General features: G+C 44.0%; 2 protein-coding genes across 5 annotated transcripts in view; both read left to right on the top strand.

Moving 5' to 3' along the window:
- LOC106980961 (interferon-induced protein with tetratricopeptide repeats 1-like) overlaps positions 1–5,621 on the top strand; it is a 39,484-nt gene extending 33,863 nt beyond the window's left edge. For both annotated transcript variants that reach the window (XM_027049892.2, XM_015079058.3), the window contains exon 2: positions 3,897–5,621. In XM_027049892.2, coding sequence (XP_026905693.1) covers positions 3,897–5,313 — 1,417 coding nt within the window. In that variant the 3' untranslated portion in view covers positions 5,314–5,621. The remainder of the gene's footprint in view (positions 1–3,896) is intronic.
- A 4,391-nt stretch (positions 5,622–10,012) lies between these two features.
- Positions 10,013–21,868, top strand: LOC106980958 (interferon-induced protein with tetratricopeptide repeats 5). Of its 3 annotated transcripts, none has more exons than XM_053206985.1 (3): positions 10,013–10,151; positions 15,708–15,824; positions 19,822–21,868. In XM_053206985.1, the coding sequence occupies exon 3, from the start codon at positions 19,826–19,828 to the stop codon at positions 21,260–21,262; it is 1,437 nt and encodes a 478-aa protein (XP_053062960.1). In that variant the 5' UTR covers positions 10,013–10,151; positions 15,708–15,824; positions 19,822–19,825; the 3' UTR covers positions 21,263–21,868. The 3 variants fall into 3 exon arrangements, with proteins under 3 accessions (XP_053062960.1, XP_026905690.1, XP_014934539.1); XM_027049889.2 differs by having other exon boundaries at positions 10,039–10,151; positions 15,711–15,824; XM_015079053.3 differs by lacking the exons at positions 10,013–10,151; positions 15,708–15,824 and adding an exon at positions 10,898–11,274 and having other exon boundaries at positions 19,822–21,866.
- The last annotated feature ends 207 nt before the right edge of the window (positions 21,869–22,075 follow it).

Raw genomic sequence — 22,075 nt, 5'->3', positions numbered from 1 at the left:
ATACATGTATGATAAAATTAGCCATTTTAACTATTTTTTGAGTATGCAATTTTGTGGTATTTAGTGCATCCACAGTGATGTCCACCCATCACTAGTATCCACTTCAAGAACATCTTCCTCACCTGAGGGGAAATCCCATACCCCTTAAGCAGTCACTCTCCACTCATCCTTCGCCCCAGGCCCTGGCAACCATTAATCTGCTTTCTCTCTATGTCTTTGCCCCCTGTGGATATTTCTTTTTTTTTTTTTTTGTAAGATTTAAAATTTTTTAATGTTTATTTATTTGGGGTGGGGGGGAGAGCACGGGGGGAGGAGCCTAGAGAGAGAGGGAGACACAGAATCCAAAGCAGACTCCAGGCTCTGAGCTGTCAGCACAGAGCCCTATGCGGGGCTCGAACCCGCGAACAGGGAGATCATGACCTGAGCAGAAGCCAGATGCTTAACCCACTGAGGCACCCAGGCACCCCCCCATTGTGGATATTTCACAAACAAAGAAGCATACAATAAGTGGCTCTTTGTGACTGCCTTATTTCACTTAGCACAATGTCTTCAAGGTTTACCCATGTTGTAGCAGGTGACAGAATATCCTTCCCTTTTAAGGCTGAATAATACACCACTGTATGTATTTACCACTTGGTTTAGCGGTTCATCCGTCTATGGACATTTAGGATGCTTCCACCTTTTGACTATTGTGAACAATGCCTGCTAGGAATAGAAGTATGCAAATCGTCTGTTTGAGTCTCTGCCTTTACTTATTTTGGGTACATACCCAGAAGTGATACTGCTGAATCACATGGCCGTTCTGTTTCATTTTCTGAGGAATCATCACCATTTTCCACAGCAACTGTCCCATTTTACATTCCCACTGGTAATTCCTCCACATCCTCGCCAACACGTGGTTTTTGTTTTCTGTTTTGTTGAGGGTAGCCATCCTAACGGGTGTGAAGTGGTGTCTTGTGTTTTCGATTTGCATCTCACTAATGATGGGCGATGTTGAGCATCTTTTCATGTGCTTCCTGGCCATCTGTGTGTCTTCTTTGGAGAAATATCTGTTTTAAGTCCTTTGGCCATTTTGTAGTCACCTGTTTTGTTGTTGTTGTTGAGTCATGAGAGTTGTTTATATAGTCTGGATATTAATCTCTTATCAGATATGTGATTTGCACATAATCTCTCCCATTTTAGGAGTTGCCTTTTCATTCTGTCAGTAGTGCCCTTTGATGCAGAAACGTTTCTAATTTTGACGAAAATCCAATTTACCTCTGGTTACTTATGTTGCCTATGCTTTCAGTGTCCTATCCAAGACTGCCAAATCCAATGTCATAAAGTTTTTTCCTATTTTCTTCTAAGATTTTTGTAATTTTGATCCATCTTGAGTTCATTTTTTTATATGTATACAGTGTAAGATAAGGGCCCACTTTCATTCTTTTGCAAGTGGATATCCAGCTCTGCTGGCACCATTTGTTGAAACATGTTTCCCCATTAAATGGTCTTGGTACGTGTTTCAAAACTCATTTGGCCATTGTTATGACCATTGTTACGGCCATGTTATGGAACTGTGAACCCCCATCTCCCCAGATTTATATGTTGAAGCCCGGGCCCCCAGTGTGACTGTATCTAGAGATAGGGCCTGTAAGGAAGTACTAAGGGTTAAATAAGGCCATAAGGGTGGGCCCTTAATCTGAAAGGGCTGATATCCTTGACAGAAGTGCATGTAGATGAAAGGTCACATGCGGACTCCAGTAACAGAGCCCTTCTCAGGAAACAAATCAGTGGGCACCTTGATCTGGGACTCCCAGCCTCCAAAACTGGGAGAAAAGAAATATCTGCGATATCTGTTGGTTAAGCCACCCCGTCTGTGGTACCTCATCATGATAGCCTGAAATGACCATTGCAACCATATACGTAAGTGTTTATTTCTGGGCCCTCCATTTTGTTCCACTGCTCGAGGTGTCTGTTTTTATGCCCATCCCACACTGTTTTGATTGGGGTAGCTTTGTAGTAAGGGTTGAAATGCAAAAGTGTGAGACCTCCAGTTTTGTTCTTTTTCAAGTTCATTTTGGTTATTCGAGATCTCTTGAGATTCCATATGAATTTTAGGATGGATTTTTCTATTTCTGTAAAAAACATGTCATTGGGATTTTGATAGGGATTGCACTGAATCTGTAGATTGCTTTCGGTGGTACTGACATCTGAACAACATTAAAGCTTCCAGGCTGTGAACACAGGATGCCTCTTCCTTTCTTTGTGTCTTCTTAATTTCTTTCAGCAATCTTTTGTAATTTTTAGTGGACAAGTCTTTCGCCTCTTTGGTTGACTTTATTCCTAAGTATTTGACTCTTTATGATACTATTGAAAAAGAATTGTTTTCTTTTTTTTTTTTAATTTTTAATTGTTTTATTTTATTTTTGAGAGAAAGAGAAACAGAGTATGAGAGGGAGAAGGGCAGAGAGAGAGGGAGACACAGAATCCAAAGCAGGCTCCAGGCTCCCAGCTGTCAGCACAGAGCCTGACGCGGGGCCTGAACCCATGAACCATGAGATTGTGACCTGAGCCGGAGTCAGACACTCAACTGACTGAGTCACCCAGGCACCCCAGGAAAAGAACTTTCAACCCAGAATCCTATGCCCCACAAAAATATCCTTCTAGAATGAAGATTAAATCAAGACGTTCTCAGATGAGGTGCGTCTTGCCGGCTCAGTCAGTGGGGTGTGTGACTTTTCACCTCAGGGTTGGGAGTTCTAGCCCCACACTGGGTGTAGAGACTACTTAAAAAGAAAATCTTTTAAAGTGAAAGTGAAAAAGGTGAGTGAAAAAAAGGTGGTCTCAAAATGCTGTATAACTCCATCATATGACATTCTCGAAGTGACAGAGTGATAGAGATGAAACAAATTACCAGAGGCTAGGGATGTTTGGAGAGTGGGGAGCGAACAGGTGTCACTGAAGGGACAGTGTGCGGGAGATATTTGCGATGATAAAATAGTTCTGTATCTTGATTGGGTGCGTGGATTTACTCACGTGATGAAACGACACAGGACTTACACACATTGTACCAATGTTGGTGTCTTCATTTTGTTATTGTATGGTACTTGTGTAAGGTATTGGAAGAAACCAGGCGAAGGGTACACTGGAGCTCCGTACTCTCTTTGCAAATTTCAGTGATTCTCTAATTATTTCCAAATTATAAGTGGAAAAAAAAATTGGTCGAACAAATATTCTCTTTCAGGTGGTCTAAATTTGTGGCATAACCTACAGACTAAGGTCCTGAAGTGAATACTGTTTTATAAGCCTCTACGTTTCTTTCTTTTTTCTTTCTTTTTTTTTCTTTCTTTTGAGAGAGAGTGTGTAAGCGGGGGAGGCACAGAGAGGGGGACAGAGGATTGAAAGCAGGCTCTGTGCTGACAGCAGCAAGCTCAGTTCAGGACTCAAACTCACAAACTGCGAGATCATGACCTGAGCCAAAGTCGGATGCTCAACTGACTGAGCCACCCAGGCTCTATGTTTCTAACTGGTTTCTGTCCTGAATGTAGGAATAGGAAAATAGGAAACTCTCATTATAGCATGTAATATGTGCTCTAAGTACTTAACACACATACAGGCTTATTAATTTTCACCCAACTTCAGACTCAAGTGTGCTGAGTCTATTCCTATCCCCATTTTACAAACGAGACTCTGAAACAGAGAGAGGTTACTTGGTAAAAAGTGGCGGAGCCAGTGTCTGAGACCAAGCAAACTGCATTCAAAGTCTGTGCGGATCTTAGGAACGTAGGGATTCTAAGGAAAATCAAAGCAGGCGTGCCCTTTCCAAGGCTAAGTCCTAAAGATGAGCTGTTTTATCTGGCTTCTTTCTATCGACCGTTCCTCACTTAACAAAGAAAACTTGTTTTTCTCTTTTGCAGTAAGAATGCTGATGAGGTCAAAGGTAAGCTGCTTCAGCTGAGATGCCACTTCACCTGGGAGCTGCTAGTTGAAGACACTGAGATGCCCGATTTAGAGAACAGGATCTTTGATGAGATTGAGTTCCTAGACACCAAATACAACGCGGGCATACACAACCTGCTGGCCTACGTCCGACACCTGAAAGGCCAGACTCGGGAGGCCCTGGGGAGCCTGAAGGAAGCCGAAGACCTGATCCAGCAGGAACACGGCGACCGATCGGCTGTGAGAAGCCTGGTCACCTGGGGCAACTACGCCTGGCTGTATCACCACATGGGCAGGCTGGCGGAGGCCCAGACTTACCTGGACAGGGTGGCGAACACTTGTGAGAAGTTTGCAGCCCCCTCCTGCTACAGGCTGGAGTGTCCTCAGATGGACTGTGAGGAAGGGTGGGCCTTGCTGAAGTGTGGAGGAAAGAACTACGAGCGGGCCAAGGCCTGCTTCGAAAAGGCTCTGGCAGCGGAGCCTGAGAACCCTGAATTCAGCACTGGGTATGCCATCACCATCTATCGCCTGGACGGCTTCAACAAAGCGACCCAGGTCAGTGACGCATTTTGTCTGCAGCCTCTAAAAGAGGCCATCAGGCTAAACCCAGAAGACGCGTATATCAAGGCTCTGCTCGCCCTGAAGCTTCAGGACGTGGGCCAAGAAGCCGAAGGAGAAAAGTACGTCGAAGAGGCACTGACCGACATGTCCTCGCAGACCTACGTCTTTCGATACGCGGCCAAGTTTTACCGCAGGAAAGGTGCTCTGGATAAAGCTCTTCAGCTCCTAAAGAGGGCCCTGCGGGCCACGCCCTCCTCCGCTTTCCTGCATCACCAGATGGGGCTTTGTTACAAGGCACGCATGATCCAAATCAAGAGAGCGGCAAACTGGCAGCCCAGAGGACAGGATAGAGACAATGTCGACCAAATGGTAAGGTTAGCCATAGCTCATTTTCAATTTGCTCTGGAACAAAAGCCCACATTTGACGTTGCTTATATACACCTGGCCGGTATGTACATAGAAGCTGGCAACCACAGAAAAGCTGAAGACATTTACCAAAAATTGTTATGTTTGACGTCCCTCGATGAAGAAAAACAGCAAAAGGTACATTTCCACTATGGTCAATTTCAGGAATTTCAAAAGAAATCTGAAGTCAATGCAATTATCCATTATTTAAAAGCACTAAAAACAGAAAAGGTGTCACTGACAAGAGATAAATGTATTAATTCTTTGGAGAAACTGACTTTAAGAAGACTTTCCAGAAATGCATCAGACATAGAAAGCTTGAGCATTCTTGGGTTTATCTACAAAGTCAAAGGCGAAATGAATAAAGCCCTGGAGTACTATGAGCAGGCCCTGCGGCTGGCTGTGGACTCTGGGAACTCTGGTACCTGATCCTGGGTGTGGAAATATGAACCACATTCACATTTTATTTGATTTTAGGTAAACATGTTAACTCTAACCATTGTTTCTGCTTGCTACTTTCAGAAACATATTAAGCAATCCACTGCAGTGATGCAAGTTTTTAACCATTACCCAAACCTGGTAAAATATTGGTTCTATTCAGAAAATACTGAAACAGAATATATACATCTCTGTTACGTGAGAGAGGAACCATTTCTCTGTGAATGTTATATAGTCGAAAAACCATTTGTCGAGTAGATTCGTAGCAAACAAAGGCCTGGATTTACATAAAACAAAAATGTTTCATTCATTCATTTTATCAACAAATAGTTTTTGGTGTTAGATACCAAATATGGTGATGTAGCGGAGGAAAAAATCTTTTTACGCTACCCATTTTAGGTTCATTGGCCAGGACTCCATAATTAGAATGACAAGCACAGATTAACAAGAGATAAACAAACAGAGATTTATGAATACATGCACCGCACACACACAGGGGAGCACCCAGTGATGAGTAACTCAAAAGGGTGGCTAGAACATAGCATCCTGGCAAACGAACAATGCATTTTTAGAGAAGGGATAAGAAATTTTAGAGAAGGGAAAAGAACCTTGAGTTTTTAGGGTGACAAACTGTAGGAATGTAAATATTTGGGGGAGATTAATGGAAAACAAGGGCTAGTTGAGAAGGTTTGTTATGGGGGCCTGGGTGGCTCAGTTAGTTGAGCGTCCAACTTTGGCTCAGGTCATGATCTCACAGTTGGTGAGTTCGAGCCCTGCATCAGGCTCTGTGCTGACAGCTCAGAGCCCCAAGCCTGCTTCGGATTCTGTGTCTCCCTCTCTCTCTGTCCCTCACCTGCTCACTCTCTCCCTCTCTCAAAAATAAATAAAGATTTTTAAAAATTAGGAAAAAAAAAAAAAGAAGAAGAAGGTTTATTATGTAGATTCCTCCAGCAGTGACTCTGGGCTGATAAGGGTCTACACTTGTCTCAGGCAATCAACTTCTCACCTTCCTGGTGGAGAGGGTAAGGGGACACCACTACAAAGTTCTGTACTGCTTGTAGGCAGGTAGGGGGAGTGTGCAGAGCATTTCTTGTACCCTGCTTCTTCTCAACTGCCCTCAGTTCAAAATAATCCCTACACCAACATGGCATATTTTGGGGCAGCATACTCTGCTCCCCTTCAGCAAAGAAAGCAGACATCTCCCCAAACCTCCTGAAGTTTACGATCTAGTGAGTAACAAGTACACAGTCAATTACTCGTTTGCTGTTTGCTGTTTATTGTTCCAAAGCAGTTTTTCTTCTTTCATGCCACATGTAGCACTGTTTATTCAGTCATTTTCTGGTATTGATTGATCAAAAACACAGGAAAAGGATGCTAAATGATCTGAGAGACCATCAGTAACAACCACCTTTGTGACATTTTATTAAAAAGGGGTTGCACACCAAGCAATATTTTTAAAAGGAAGAAATAAGGAAACAATGTGTCTTTTCTCATCCAATAGTTTTAAAAGGAAGAGATAAGGAAACAGTGTGACTGCTTTTTTCATCCATGTATTTTTTTAGGGGGAGGATATATTAATTTCCCACTGTGGCTGTTAACAAATTACCACAAACTTAGTGGCTTAAAACCGCAAAAACTTATGATCTTACAGTTCTGAAGGTCAGAAATCTGAAATGGGTGTCACTGGATGGAAATCCAGTGGCAACGGCCACAGAGGTATTGGCAACTGCCTCCAGAGGTCCTAGGGGACAATCCTTTTTTGTACCTTTTCCAACTACTAGAGGCTGCCTGCATTTCTTGGTGGGGATCCGTAATCCACAAGAACACAAATCCTCAAGGAATTCATACACAGATTGCGAAAGCCTTTTGATTTCTACTAAAATTCGTTAGGAATCGAAGGGAGCAAACTTCATCATTGAAGGCTAGACATCAGAGCCACACAGATCCGATCTTCTCAACATACTTGTAACTAAAACAAAAGACTTGTTAGATTTAACAAAAATGGTATCTTACAGTGCTTGAGTTTGGGGAGGAGGCCCAAAGTGACACTTTGGCACTAAAGTGAGTCTAACCACTGGGAACTCTTCCAGAGAGAGAAACATGAAAGGTAAACACTGGTCGGATGACTGGTTAATCTACTAGGCAGCTCTTCCCAGGTATTGCTATACATCACTTGCAGCCGGAAAGCAGAGCTCATTCATGCAACATAAATCTCTGGATTATGGATGTGTTTGTGTGAGGGGTGCTTGACGACCCAGAGGTCACAGTCATCAGAGTGTCTTATAATCTAACACCATCTCTCTATCCCCTCGCATCCCCTCCTCTGGAAGAGGTGTCTGCACGCTGGGGGCTCGGAAGCTCTAATGTGTGGAACAGCCTGGACACTTGCAGGGCAAAACAGCAAGCAGCAAATCCAGAAAAACTGACTTACATGTATTTCTTAAAAGCATTACTTAATTTTCGGTTTCCCAAGAAGATTTTAGATCAATTGCCATGTTTCACTTTCTGTTTCCCTTTGTTGCTAGTTGCTGCGTCCTGCATGTTGACTAGAGTACGCTCAAAAGACAACACACTACTGGTTTTACCAAGAATCCACCCAATCCAACAGTCTGTGAAAAAAGATCAATATTCAAATTCCATCTAGTAATTCTGGCACGTTCAACACCCACTCAACAGCCAGACGTTTGTTTCTTCTCAATCCTGAAAATGTATATTCCTTTAAATTTTTCACAGATGGTTTTTGCCTTTCTGAATTTGCATTCCTAAATATAAGCAGATAGGCAGTATTTCCTTTCCCTGTAATGTTCACTTCTGGTTGCTTAGTTGCTATCGGTCTAAACCTTAATAAGCAAAGACGACCTTTTGGCCTGGATACGGATAAGAGAAAGGAAGGGAGAGAAACAGGAACAAGGAAGGAAACATAATCCACGCACTGAAAATTTTTTCAAACATTGGAGCGCCATTAAATTTTTCTACATCCTTGGTAAGGAGGGTATTCTGGCTTTATTCTTCCACCCACAGCAAACTGTTCGGTACCTTTTCTAAAATGCAGCTTCCTTGAGGTACCTGGGTGGCTCAGTCAGTTGACTGTCACTCTGTCTCGGCTCAGGTCATGATCTCACTGATCGTGGGATCGAACCCCACTTGGGATTCTCTGTCTGCCTCTCTCACTCTTTCTCTCAAAATAAATAAACATTTTTAAAAAACAAAATAAAGGATGCCTGGGTGGCTCAGTTGGTTAAGTGTCAGACTCTTGATTTCGGTTCAGGTCATGATCTCAGGGTTCGTGAGATCAAGCTCCACATCACTCTCCATGTTGACAGCACAGAGCCTGCTTGGGATTCTCTTTCTCACTCTGTCCCTCCCCTGCTCGCTCTCACTCTCTCTCTCAAAAATACATACATACATACATGCACACATACATCCATAATAAATAAAATTTAAAAAAAATAAAATGCAGCTTCCTGCCTAAGTTAAACATTACAGTAGCCTTCAGGCCCATGCCATTCTGCCTCTGATCTCATTTCTTAAGACCTCCCCCCTACCCTTATTGCTCCAGCCACACCATCCATTCATGGCAAATATGTTCCCACCTCCCTGGGGTTTGTACCTACTGCTTCCCCTGCCTGAACCATTCTTCCCTGACCCCATAACCACTCTCTCTTTCACCTGCTTCAGATCTTTACTCAAATGTCACTAACCCAGTGAAATCTTTCTTCCCCACCATATTTATAACAGTGAAACGCCCTGCACTGTAACCCTCTCCATGCTTTTTCTCCATAGCACCATCTCACACACAATACTTCATTTGTTCTTTATTATCTTTATCTCCCATACTAGGAATGAAGTACGCGAAGGTAGATCCTTTGTCCGTTTTTTTCATTGCTGCATTGCCTGTGTCTTGGACAACGTCTGCCTCTTAGCAGTTGTTCAATGCAGTTCACTGAATCCACGAAAGAATGACTGAAGTCACAGGGGCACAAAAATTTTAGTGTGTGGGTATTTGGCATTTTCGGCTCAGATTCCCGATACCACCCTGATCTTTATTAGAAGTTGTTAGGCGAAGCACGGTTGGCAAGGGCACAGAAGGCAAGCACTGTCCTACAACTCCAGGGAGGGGTGTATAAATCTCTCCGCAAAGTTATTAAGCAATAGCTATCAAATTTTAAAATGTGTATGCATTTTGACTCCCAAGTTTCTCTAACTTTACCCAATGGGTAGTGCACCTGTGTTGTTTGTTGAATCAAGACGAGAAGCAGAGACTTCTTTCCGCTTAGGATGCAGAAAGACGAAAAGAGCATCGCTGCTAACCTTGCAACAGAAATAACGCGGACCAATCTCCTGTCACTTTATTTAAAAAGGGGGGGGGGGGGACACGAGGACTCGGCAAGGCAGGCGAGAGCCCAGACCAAAGCCAGAGGCCCCGCTGCAAATACCACACCGAACCGCCCGGAGCCTCGCAAACCTCTCCCCGGCCCCACTCAGCTCTTGCAGAAGTTTCCGTTTCTTGGAGCTGGATTCCGCCGGGTCGGGAAGCTGAGACACCATCTACGTTCCATTTCCCGTTCGGATGCCGCCTTTACAAACGCCAACTCCTAGCCTCAGAGAGCGCGCAGCTGACGCCCGGAGGGAAGCGCACTCCCGCGCCGCCGGCACTTCCGCGCTCCCCGGTCCGCACGCCCGCGCCCCCGCGCACTCCGCGCCCTCTCGCCCGCACTCCCGCGCCTGCCGGCGCACAGGAGCGCGCGCTCCGCAGCCGGGGCTCCACTTCTAGAGCAGAAAGCCCGAGGGGACTGCCGCCTGCCGGGTCGGTCCGCAACCACCACGAGGTGAGGGTTTTCTCCGCTTCTGCTCCCAAACTCCGCGTAGGCCTTGGACTCCGTGGCCCGCGCAGCGCCGGGGCCCTTCCAGAGGCCGAGCCCCCGGCGCCCCGCACGGGCGTCGGGTTTAGGTTGCCCCCGCGAGCCCGGTCCCCGCCGAGGGAAGGGCAGCCCCAGTCCCGGGACGGGGAGGGGAGCCGGCGGACGCGACTCGTCACCGGGTCTGCTGCTTCTGCCCTGGTGCCTTTCTGACCTCGGGGTCTGAGTTCTTCCCTTCCCGGGAGCCACCGACTCCTGCTGGTCCGCCCAGTCGGCTATTTGGCGCGGATGCCTGAGGCTGTCTCCTTTACCAGCTGACGCGCGGGGCAGGGTGCTTCTCACCCGCTTTGGATTCCCCAGGCTTCCGCAGCCTGCCCTGCGCCCGATCCGTGAACCTCCGCATTTAAATGAGTTGAGGGACGGGAGGCTAAAACCTTGTTCGAAGTCGTGACTCTGAACACCTCCTCGTTGGATGCCCAGAACATTTTGTAAACTCTGAGTCCGTTTCTTATTCGTAAAACTTAATGGCACCCAATCTTAGGACCGCGTAAAGAGTTCATTGCTTAGCATGAAGAGTTTTGCGAATGTTGATTACTATTACGTGAAGTAGAAGAGGAAATTGAATAAGCGCCCCACTTCCAACAAGTTTAAGAAGGGAGGAAGTTCGGGGGGGGGGTGTGCCAGAAGAAACAAGAAGGAAAAGGGGGTGCACTGTATGTAGAACAGGAGCGGACCCCACTGGGGACAACGAAAGACTGCTCCTTCCTGGCTAAAACTCAAAATTGCCTAAAGATAAATGTCGCCTCTTCAGACACAAGAGCCTCTCTCTGCCAGCTTCCCAGAGACAAAGTTTAAAGGTTAAGTAGACTGGGTTTAAAAGTAAAACTTATCATGGTATCCAGTTGTGTATAAATTCCACCGAGTCTGAGCGAAGCACTTCAGTGGCTGAGTGAACGTCCCTTTGAGATGTCACTGTCACGGCCACATTCCTATTGCTGATGCGGTCTCCTCAGCCTCCTTGGGCTGGGCCGGTGTGTAAACCTCTGGAGCAGAAGTGGATGTGCATTTCACTCTGCCCACGGGCAGGGGCCTGGTAAGCCCAGATCGCCATGGGTCTGGATAGGCTGTTAAGAGGAGGTCTTGCCCAAAATTTTGGTGACGTTGCACCAGAGAAAGGAACAACTAACTACCGAGGGATGATCATACCAGGTTTCCCAGTCAGGACCGTAAAAGACAGCCCAAACCCTGTATTCAAAATCCAAACACAGAGCCAGACAGAGCGCATGCCAAGATACAAAGACAAGTGGGGTGGGGAGAATTGAAGTGGGGGGTGGGAGGTAGTTTGGAGCCATCAGCAGGAAGGGAGGGACTAGCAGGAACTCCTCATCAGGTATCCAGGTGCTTTTGATGCTAAGCCCAACCTCTGGGCTGGACACGTCAGAAGCTGCTAGTATGTGACTACATTGTCATTCATTCAACAAATATTTAGTGAGCTTCCATTATCTGCCTGGAATAATAACTAGATGCTGGGACACAGAGGTGCAAAAAGTAAGATCAAAACAAGGTCCCTATTTTCATAGGGCTTTTATTTAAATGGAAATACACATACAATAGATAAATGAGTAAATAATATAATTCAGAAAGTGAACAGAGCTGTAAGGAAAATAAGTGTAATGGGCTAAGAGAGTGACCTAGAACAGAGGGGGCTATTTTAGATGGTTCTGCCTCAGGCACCCTCTGGGGTAGGGAATATTTGAGCGGAGTTACAGGAAAGAGCTGGGCATGCAAAGATTTAGAAGCAGAGCATCCCGAGTAAAAACAACAGGTATAAAAGTCCTTGAACTTGATGTGTTCGAGATAGGAAGAAAAGTCAAAATGTCTAAAATGACAGTGAATGTGGAGGACAGTAGGAGGGAAAAGGTCGGATGGGTAGGCAAGGCCAGGTCCTTTAGGGACTTGTAGGACCTGGCAAGGGCTGGATTAATATCTAAGGGTGTTGGGTAGCCATTGGGAGATTGTAAGTAGGAGACTTACATTTTCAAAAATATACTAGGGCTGTATTGGGGAATCAAGACCAGAAGGAAGCAGGGAGACCAGATTTTTGCCCCAGCTCAAAGGAAAGGTGATTGTGGTTCAGAGGAGGAAAACAGCAGTGGAAGTAGAGAGAAGTGGATGGATTTGAGATGTGACAGAATTAACAGAACTTCGTACTGGAATGGATGAGGGGTTGGGAGAGGAGGAATAGAGGGATCAAAGATTACTCCTAGGTTATTTGGCCTGTGGAACTAAGAGGTGCCAAACAAGATGGGGAAGACAGGAGGTACAGGATCAAGGCGCCCAGGTTTCTGTATTGCATGTGTGTATTTGAGATGCCAACTGAACTTCTTTTTTTTTTATGTTGATTTATTTTTGAGAGAGAGAGACAGAGAGAAACAGAACATGAGTGGGGGAGGGGCAGAGAGAGAGGAGATACAGAATCCGAAGCAGGCTCCAGGCTCTGAGCTGACAGCACAGAGCCCCACGCCGGGCTCGAACTCACCAACTGCGAGATTATGACCTGAGCCCAAGTCAGTCACCCAACTGACTGAGCCACCCAGGTGCCCCAAGGTGAATTTTAAATACATTGCATGTATCCTATATTTTAAAGCAAACTATTCTGGGGTGCCTGGGTGGCTCAGTCGGTTAAGTGTCCGACTTTGGCTCAGGTCATGATCTCTCAGTCTGTGAGTTCGAGCCCCGCGTCGGGCTCTGTGCTGATAGCCCAGAGCCTGGAGCCCGTTTCAGATTCTGTGTCTCCCTCTCTCTGACCCTCCCCCATTCATGCTCTGTCTCTCTCTGTCTCAAAAATAAACGTTAAAAAAAATTTTTTTTAAATAAATAAAAAATAAAGCAAACTATTCTAAAAAAAAAAAACAAAAACCACCTCCAATTTTTGTGGTAAAAAGAGGTAGTTTAACAGTATTGAGCTTTGAGTCAGGCAGAGCTAGATTTGATTCTGAGCTCAGCCACGTTAGAGCTGAGTAACCTCGGACATGTAATATAAACTCTGTCCCCTACTCCTCATCCACAAAACTATGAAAATAGTAAAATGGCATAAAAATTAAATGTAATTTGTAAGTGCCTGGCGCACTGCCTGGCATGCAGTAAGCTAGTGATGCATGGCAAATTCAGGTTTCCTTGTTTGTGGCGTTCTCCTCTGATTTCAGACAGTCTATTATAAATAGTGTAACATTTACACCATTGAGCCAAATCTGCAATGAGCCCAGCTCGTGTGTATAAGGTTGTTTTTTTCAAATCCATCTTTATTTGCCATCTAATTTAGTTCTTCACCTTGAATAAAATGGCAGAGAATTTTAAGTTAAAGGAGAGCTCTAACCTGGTGTGTGGGAGCTCTTTTATTCCATTAAAGTCCGACAGGCCCAGTGTCTCCAGTGTCCTGTCTCACACAGGAGCCGCTGGTCATATACAGTTATTTAAATTAATTAAAAGTAAACGACATTTAAAATCCAGTTCCTCAGGCATCCTAGCCACATTTCAAGTGATCATGGTCACTTGTGGCTAGTGTCCATCATATTGCAGAGCATGGATAAGAACATTTCCATCATGGCAAGAATTTCTGTGGGCAAGCTCTGGCTAGAACCTATAGTCACTAAAGTGTGGGACCTGTATATTGGTGTGTATGTATATACACGGAAAGTGAGAATAAGCATAAAAAAATATATACAATTGAAATTAATTGCAGATTAACTTAAATGTGTACTAAAGATAGTATTAAGTCACTAAGGATTAAATTTAGTTTCTATAAAAGTTGGAAAACTGTTCATGGAATAATATATTTGATTGTAAATATGAAATGGTTTTATCTGTCCAATTACTACTACTCATTGTGCCACTAATCCAGTTCTCGAACTCTTCTGTCACTTTTGGCTAATTAAGGCAGCCCCTTCACAATTCCTAAAGACTTGGTCGATTCACTGTAAAGCCTCAGTCTCTTATTTGATTCAAAGCACTCTTCTCCTGCTATGCAGGACAGGAAAATGAGAAAATACTATACTGTAGGGTGACTGGCAAGGCAGGGGTGCAGTGTTAGCTAGAGTGGTCTGAGATACCCCTCTTGGAAGACCTCACATTTGAGCCAAGACCAGAATCATGAGAGTGAGTAATCCCTAGACCTCTCTTAGGAAGAGTTCAGAGACTGAGGGTGTAAAAAGCAGGTGCAAATGCCCTGAGGATACAGACCTGGCACAGGAAAGAAACTTTTTTAAAGGCCAGTATGACTGGAGGGCAATGAAGGAGAGGAGATTGTACAAAATGAGGCTATAGAAGTAGACACAGGACAGATGAAGAAAGGCATGGCGACCACGGTTAGGAGTCTGAGTCTGGAGATAAAGGTGTATTAACATTGTATAGCTTCACTTCTGCTTCATGTTCCATCTTTCTCGCAGTTATCCCCACCTCTCTCCTACAAGCGTCATTTTCTCCCTTGATACTGGATCATCCCCACGGGCACATCATTAAGTCATTAAAAATTTCATGATTAAAAATGTTTTTGACAGTTCCGCCAACCCCCCTCCAGATGTAGCTCTATTTGTCTATTCGCTTAATAGTAAAATTCCTTGAAAGGAGTGACCTCTGTTGCCCGTATCCACTATTCCACCTCCCATTGTCCACCCCCCCCCAACTAGTAATGCTTTCATCCCTACCTTTTTAGTAAAATGCTCATCAGGGTCCCCCACAGCTTTGCTCCAGCTCAGTGATCTCTTCTCTGTCCTCAATCACTCAACTTCTTAGAGTCATTGTACATATCGAACATCCATCTCTCCTTCCTGAAATAAATATTTCTTCCTTAGGCTTCCATAATATCATGGATTTTTTTTCCTTTTCCCTTTTTTTAAATCTACTTCACCCATCCCCTCACCTACCTCCCCTCTGGCAACCACCAGTTTGTTCTCTGTATTTAAGAGTCTGGTTTTGGAGGGCACCTGGGTGGCTTAGTCAGTTGAGTGTCCAACGCTTGATATTGCCTTAGATCATGATCTCGCGGTCATGGGATTGAGGCCCACATCAGGCTTCATGCTGACTGGGGAGCCTGCTTGAGATTCTCTGTCTCCTTCTCTCTTTCCCCTTCCCCCACTCGTGCATGCGTTGCTCTCTCTGTCTCTCTCAAAATAAATAAACATTTTAAAAAAGAGTCTTTTTTTTGTTCATTTGTTTCTTAAATTCCATATATGAGTGAAATCGTATGGTATTTGTCTGTCTCTGACTTATTTTACTTAGCATTATACTCTCTAGGTCCACCCATGTTGTTGCAAATGGCAAGATTGCATCCTTTTTTTATGGATGAGTGATATTCCATTGTATATGTATCCACATCTTCTTTATCCATTCATCTATCAATGGACACTTGGGCTGCTTCCATAATTTGGCTAATGTAAATGATGCTGTGATATATATATATATATTACATATATATATATAATATATATAAATTTATTGTTTTGTTTTTTGTTTTATCTTGTTTTTTAGTAGGCTCCATGCCCAGTGCAGAGCCCAACAGCCCAACACAGGGCCTGAACTCACAACCCTGAGATCAAGACCTGAGCTGAGATCAAGAGTTGGACGCTCAACAGACTGAGCCACCAGGTGCCCCCAGAGGGACATCTTTTAGGCCTGTATCAAACATTATCATTTCCATACTTAAAAATCTCCCTGTAATGGCTTCCCATTAGAATTATTGTAAAATTAATATTCCTTGTCATGGACTGCAAGCCTGCACCTTCTGTTCCTGCTACTGCCATGCCTCACCTTCCACTTAACCCTTCTTCCTTCTGTCCCCTGAACACTCCAAGTCTGTTCCCACATCAGGGCCTTTGCACTTGCTGGTCCCTCAGCCCCAACCAGGGTTTCTCAACCTCAGCATGATTGACATTTTGGGCTGGATAATTCACGGTGACTGGGACCTACCCGTGCACTGCAGGATAGTTAGCAGCATCCCTGGTCTTGACCCACCCAGTGTGACAACCAGATTGTCTCCAGACATTACCAAATGTCTCCGGGGAGCAAAAGCACCCTGGTAGAGAAGCAGTGGCTTAGACCATTCTGCCCTCAGATCTTCTATGACTGCCTCTGTTCCACTGTTGGGATCTGATTATTTCAATTGCCCCTTTTTACACGGGCTATTTCTTCACAATCATAACTAAAGTACCTCCCCCCGCCTCCAACCACCACCTCTTAATACCATTACTCTGATTATTTTTTTCTTTTTAACACTTATCACTATCTGGAATTATACTTTCCATTTGTTTCCATATTGATTTGTTTCCATGTTTCTTTTCTTTCAACTCCTTTTGTTCCCTCTTCTTCCAGAATGAAATTGCCATGAGGAAAGGGCCTTTTTCTAACTTGCTCGCTCACTACTATATCTAGGATACAACTAGGATACTGCCTGGCCTGTGTGACATGAGGTGGTCAACAAATGTTTTGATGGAAATATTACTGTAGTTCCCATAAACATTTATACAAATAGGTTTATATTTTTACATACAAGAGGGTGGGGATCCCGTGTGCAACAGAAACAGAAATACACACATGTAAGCAGGGAACTTCTCTGTTTGAGAGAAGATTTAAGGAATTTTTTTTTCTGCGAATTTCTTAATTATGGCCAGTAGTATTGTAGAATGTCTTTCTTGACTGTCTCACCACCACCATCAGCAAAACAAACAAGTAAAACTAGGAATATTACTCAGGATTTCATCAGTTGCAGACAGTAGAAACCTAATTCAAACCAGCTTAAACAAAGGAGAGAGAGCTATGTCTTTAAGTAAACAGAAGTTCAGGGGTAGACAGGGTGATCCAGGCAAGACTCTTTAGTCACTGGCATAAGCCGTCTGTCCTTCCTCCTGTCTGAGCTCTGCTTTCTGCTGTGTTAGATCCCTTCTCAGGTAGGCTGTCCCTAAGTCTGGAAAGATGGCCATTAGCAGCTCCAAGCTTATATTCTACCAGCTTACACTTTTCAGAAGGAAGAGACTTAGTTTCACTAAAATTATATATATATTAAAATATATATATGAATATATTAATATATATTTAAATTATATATTAATTTAATAATTAATTAATAATAATAATAATTAATATAAGTATTACAATTAATTATATTAATTATAATTACATGTTGCATATATTAATTATACTGATTAATACTAATTATATATAATACAAATTTTATATATTATTATATTGTATTAATATTAATTACATATAATATTATATATTTAAGTTTATTTATCTATTATTGAGAGAGAAAGCGAGCACCAGCTGGCGAGGGCAGAGAGACAGGGAGACGCAGAATCCGAAGCAGGGTCCAGGCTCCGAGCTGTCAGCACAGAGCCCAACGTGGGGCTTGATCTCACCAACTGTGAGATCATGACCTGAAGTCAGATGCTTAACAGACTAAGCTACCTAGGCGCCCCTCAGCAAAATTATATTTTAACTGGACTACCTCTGAGTGAATCACTGGGACCAGGGAACGGCTGGAATATCTTGTGCCTTCCCAGATTGGAGTGAATGGTGGATGGCCCATCTCAAATCACATGGACTGAGAGTAGAGGGAGAGCATGTTCCAGAAAGGAAAACCAAGAGAAGGGATCCTCACCAAGCCAGAGCCACAGATGTCCACAGCACTGGACTGTGTGCACTTCCTGGGTCACTTTCACAGACCTTGGTTGGAATGCTAAGCTGTAACTGACCAGTGACTTATAACGTAAGCTCTCCATGAGCAGAGCTGTGTCTCACTCAGGATGTGAGTGAAGATCCCCTCACTCAGGGGATGTGTTACATCCCCAGGGTTATTGACGAGATCTTGCACAGAGAAGCCTGTCCCTAATGAATAAGTATTTCCTAGCCCTTCCTTTCCTCTTCCTCTTCGTAGTTTCTGAGATCATGTTTCCAATGGGCTCTGCAGAGTTACACTGTGTGTTGTACGAAGGGAGCTCAGCAAATATTTATGAAGTGAATATTGAGGGAGCTGATGAGTTAATAATAGGTCTTAGTCTTTATTGTTGCCCACAACCCGAGAGGCCAGAAGGTTGTGGGATTTGACAGCAAAACCTACACATTACCCACGCTCCTTTTGTCCTTTCCCGATCTTTCTTTTTAAAAAAAAAATTTTTTTTAATGTTTATTTATTTTTGAGAGAGAGACAGAATGTGAGTGGGTTAGGGGCAAAGAGAGAGGGAGACACAGAATCTGAAGCAGGCTCCAGGCTCCAAGCTGTCAGCACAGAGCCCAACGCTGGGCTTGAACTCACAAGCTGTGAGATCATGACCTGAGCCAAAGTCGGAGGCTCAACCGACTGAGCCACCCAGGTGCCCCTCCCCATCTTTCTTGAACTCTCTGCTGCTCTCCTTGTTATCTATCTCAAATCATGCTTTCCTCATCTCTTGGTATACCTGTTCCTGTCTGTTTCTGGGCCTTTCTCTCTCTGGGGTTTTCCACCCCACCTGCTCTCCCTTGCTTTCTTCCTTCCTCCTCAAAAATGATACATTGATATGGCTTCTGTGTCTCCTCCAGTGAACTTCTTTTTCTTATTTCTCACATATTCTTCTCTCCCTTCCTACTCATAATGCAGAAATGGAATTTTTATATTCGTTACTGTTTATAGATCTATTGTTTTTAATTTTCAAGGCTGTTGGACAAAACATTTAAATTCCTCTCTGATTGATTGATTGATTGATTTTGAGACAGAGACAGAACACGAGCAGGGGAGGGGCAGAGAGAGAGGGAGACACATAATTTGAAGCAGGCTCCAGGCTCTGGGCTGTCAGCACAGAGCCCAACACAGGGCTCAAATTTGTGAACCACAAGATCATGACCTGAGCCAAAGTCAGATGCTTAACCGACTGAGCCACCCAGGCATCCCTAAATTTGTCTCTGTAGGGGCGCCTGAGTAGCTCAGTTGGTTGAGTGTCCAACTTCAGCTTAGTCATGATCTCATGATGTGTGAGTTTGGGCCCCAAGTCAGGCTCACTGCTGTCAGGGCAGAGCCTGCTTCAGATCCTCTGTTTCTGTCTCTGTCTCTGTGTCCCTCCCCCTCTTATGCTCTCTCAAAAATAAACATTTAAAAAATCATAATCATAATCATAAATTCCTCTCTGTAAAAATATGCCCAGTACTGACGTGTGGGTGGCTTAGTTGGTTACACATCCGACTCTTGATTTCAGCTCAGGTCATGAGTTTGAGCCCTGCGTTGGGCTCTGCATTAACAGTGCGGAGCCTGCTAGGGATTCTCTCTCCCCTCTCTCTCTGCCCCTCCCTGGCTCTTGCTCTCTCTCAAAAATAAAGTTAAAAAAAAAAAAAATAGGTGGTACCTGGGGGCTAGTGACTGCCAAAAGGAAATTGATACCCTGTGATGCAGAAAACCCTGCTGTCTTTCAGAACTGGCTTTGCAATGAGAATTTAATGAAATATTTCTAGAATGTAACTGGACCCAGAGGAAACCAATATAAAGTTACAGGGGCCCAGTGCTTCAACTATAAATTCCAGTAGAAGACTGGTTTGGTTGCTAAGCAGAGAACAGTGTTAGAGGTTTAAACAATGATTCAGTTCTTCAAAAATTTAAAAACGACTTTATCTTTGACAGTGAAATGCCTAAGGACCCCCTGAAGGCCATTCTGTTAGAGTTGGAATGTCACTTTACATGGAATTTACTTAAGGAAGACATTCTGTTTGATGTGGAAAATACAATCGGGCAGCAGCTTGAGTTTCTCACCACAGAATCCAGACTCACTCTTTACAACCTATTGGCCTATGTGAAACACCTAAAAGGGCAAAATGAAGATGCCCTGGCGTGCTTGGAACAAGCAGAAGACATAACCTGGAGAGAACACCCGGACAAAGAAGAAATACGGCGTCTGGTCACTTGGGGAAACTATGCCTGGGTGTACTATCACATGGACCAGCTTAAGGAGGCACAGAGGCATTTAGACAAGATAGGGGCCGTCTGCAAGAAACGGTCCAGTCCTTCTGACTACAAGTTGGAGAGTCCTGAGATTGAATGTGAAAAAGGGTGGGCATTCTTGAAATTTGGAGGAAAGTATTACCAGAAGGCTAAAGCGGCTTTTGAGAAGGCTCTGGAAGCGGAACCTGACAATCCAGAATTCAGCATTGGCTACGCCATCACGGTGTATCGGCTGGATGACCGTAACAGAGGAGGGCCTGCAAGGAGCTTGTCTCTGGGCCCGCTGAGGAAGGCTGTCACCCTGAACCCAGATAACGCCTACATGAAGGTTTTACTGGCGCTGAAGCTTCAAGATGTACATGCAGAAGCTGAAGGGGAAAGGCACATTGAAGAAATCCTGGACCAGATAGCTTCCCAACCTTACGTCCTTCGTTATGCAGCCAAATTCTACAGGAGAAAAAAATCCTGGGACGAAGCTCTTGGACTTTTGAAAAAGGGCTTGAAGGCGACGCCCACGTCCTCGTTCCTGCATCACCAGATGGGACTCTGCTATAGGGCACAAATGATCCAGATCAAGAAGGACACGTGCAACAGGCCTAAAGGGGAGGATAAACTGAGAGTCGACAGGCTTATTGCGATGGCTCTCTCTCATTTCAAAGCAGCTGTGGAACGAGACTCCACGTTTGCGTTTGCCTACACGGACCTGGCCAACGTGTACGCTGAGGGAGGCCAGTATAGCAAGGCTGAAGACGTTTTCCAGAAAGCCCTTCACCTGGAGAACATAACTGATGATCACAGACATCAGATCCACTATTACTATGGCCGCTTTCAGGAATTTCACTGTAAATCAGAAAGTACTGCCATCCGCCATTATGTAGAGGCCTTGAAGCTTAGAGACCGGTCACTCCTCCGGACCAAACTAACAAGTGCTCTGAAGAAATTGGCTGTCAAGAGACTTAGTCACGATGCTTCAGATGTGCAGAGTTTATGTGCCCTGGGGTTTGTTTACAAGCTGGAGGGAGAAAAGAGGCAAGCTGCTGAGTTCTATGCTCGGGCCCAGGGGATAGACCCAGAAAATGCAGAGTCCCTTGCTGCTCTCTGTGAGCTCAGACTTTGTATTTAAATACACACTCTAGGAAATTACTTTGAAGATTTTCTCCTCATTGTGGGTTCAAGTATTCTTGTTCATTGTTTTAATCTATTGTAAATTGTGGAGCCGATTTTTATTGAATGTCTACTGTGTAGCAGGCATCATGCTAAATATGAATCTTTCACTGTTTTTTTTTTTCTAATGAAAATAGTGTAATCCATTTGGCAACAAAAACATTCCAGATGTTGTTACCTTTCAAAAATGGGAGGGCTATTATGACTTTACACCTCGATCTCTGCTATTTATAATAATTTTCTGATAAATTTTTTGTCAAATTTCACATATTGCTCACTTATGCAACAAGCATAATCTTGCCGTAAGCCTTTGACCCCTAGGTCAAGAACGGACTTTCGGCAAAATGGAAAATTCTATTAGTTAAGCTCTTAACTGTGTAGCTTGCCAAAGATGGATCCTATCCAGTTCTGACTCTGAGGAAGGTATTGAACCATGAGCCCGCTAGTCACTTAAAGAAAGTTGTTGAAAGAAAAAGTTCTGAACAGTAAAAAGTCTGCTGTCTGTGATGACCTCAATGAAAGGAGAAAAAAACTAGAACAGGGGAAAAAAGATTTCTTTAAATACAGAATTTTAGGGACCCTTGAGAAATGAGAAGTATTCTCTTCCAAAATGCTCATTACGCAATTAGAAATAGTTGTGAGGAAAAAAGTGAACAATGGAAAATCCTTAGTCTCGAGTTTCTCCGGTCTTTTTTTTTTTTTTTTTTTTAATTTTTTTTTTCAACGTTTATTTATTTTTGGGACAGAGAGAGACAGAGCATGAACGGGCGAG

The sequence above is a fragment of the Acinonyx jubatus genome, chromosome D2 (assembly GCF_027475565.1).
Source record: "Acinonyx jubatus isolate Ajub_Pintada_27869175 chromosome D2, VMU_Ajub_asm_v1.0, whole genome shotgun sequence".
Lineage (NCBI taxonomy): Eukaryota > Metazoa > Chordata > Mammalia > Carnivora > Felidae > Acinonyx > Acinonyx jubatus.
Note: the sequence above shows the minus strand (reverse complement) of the source record. Positions and strands in the feature narration are given on the sequence as shown.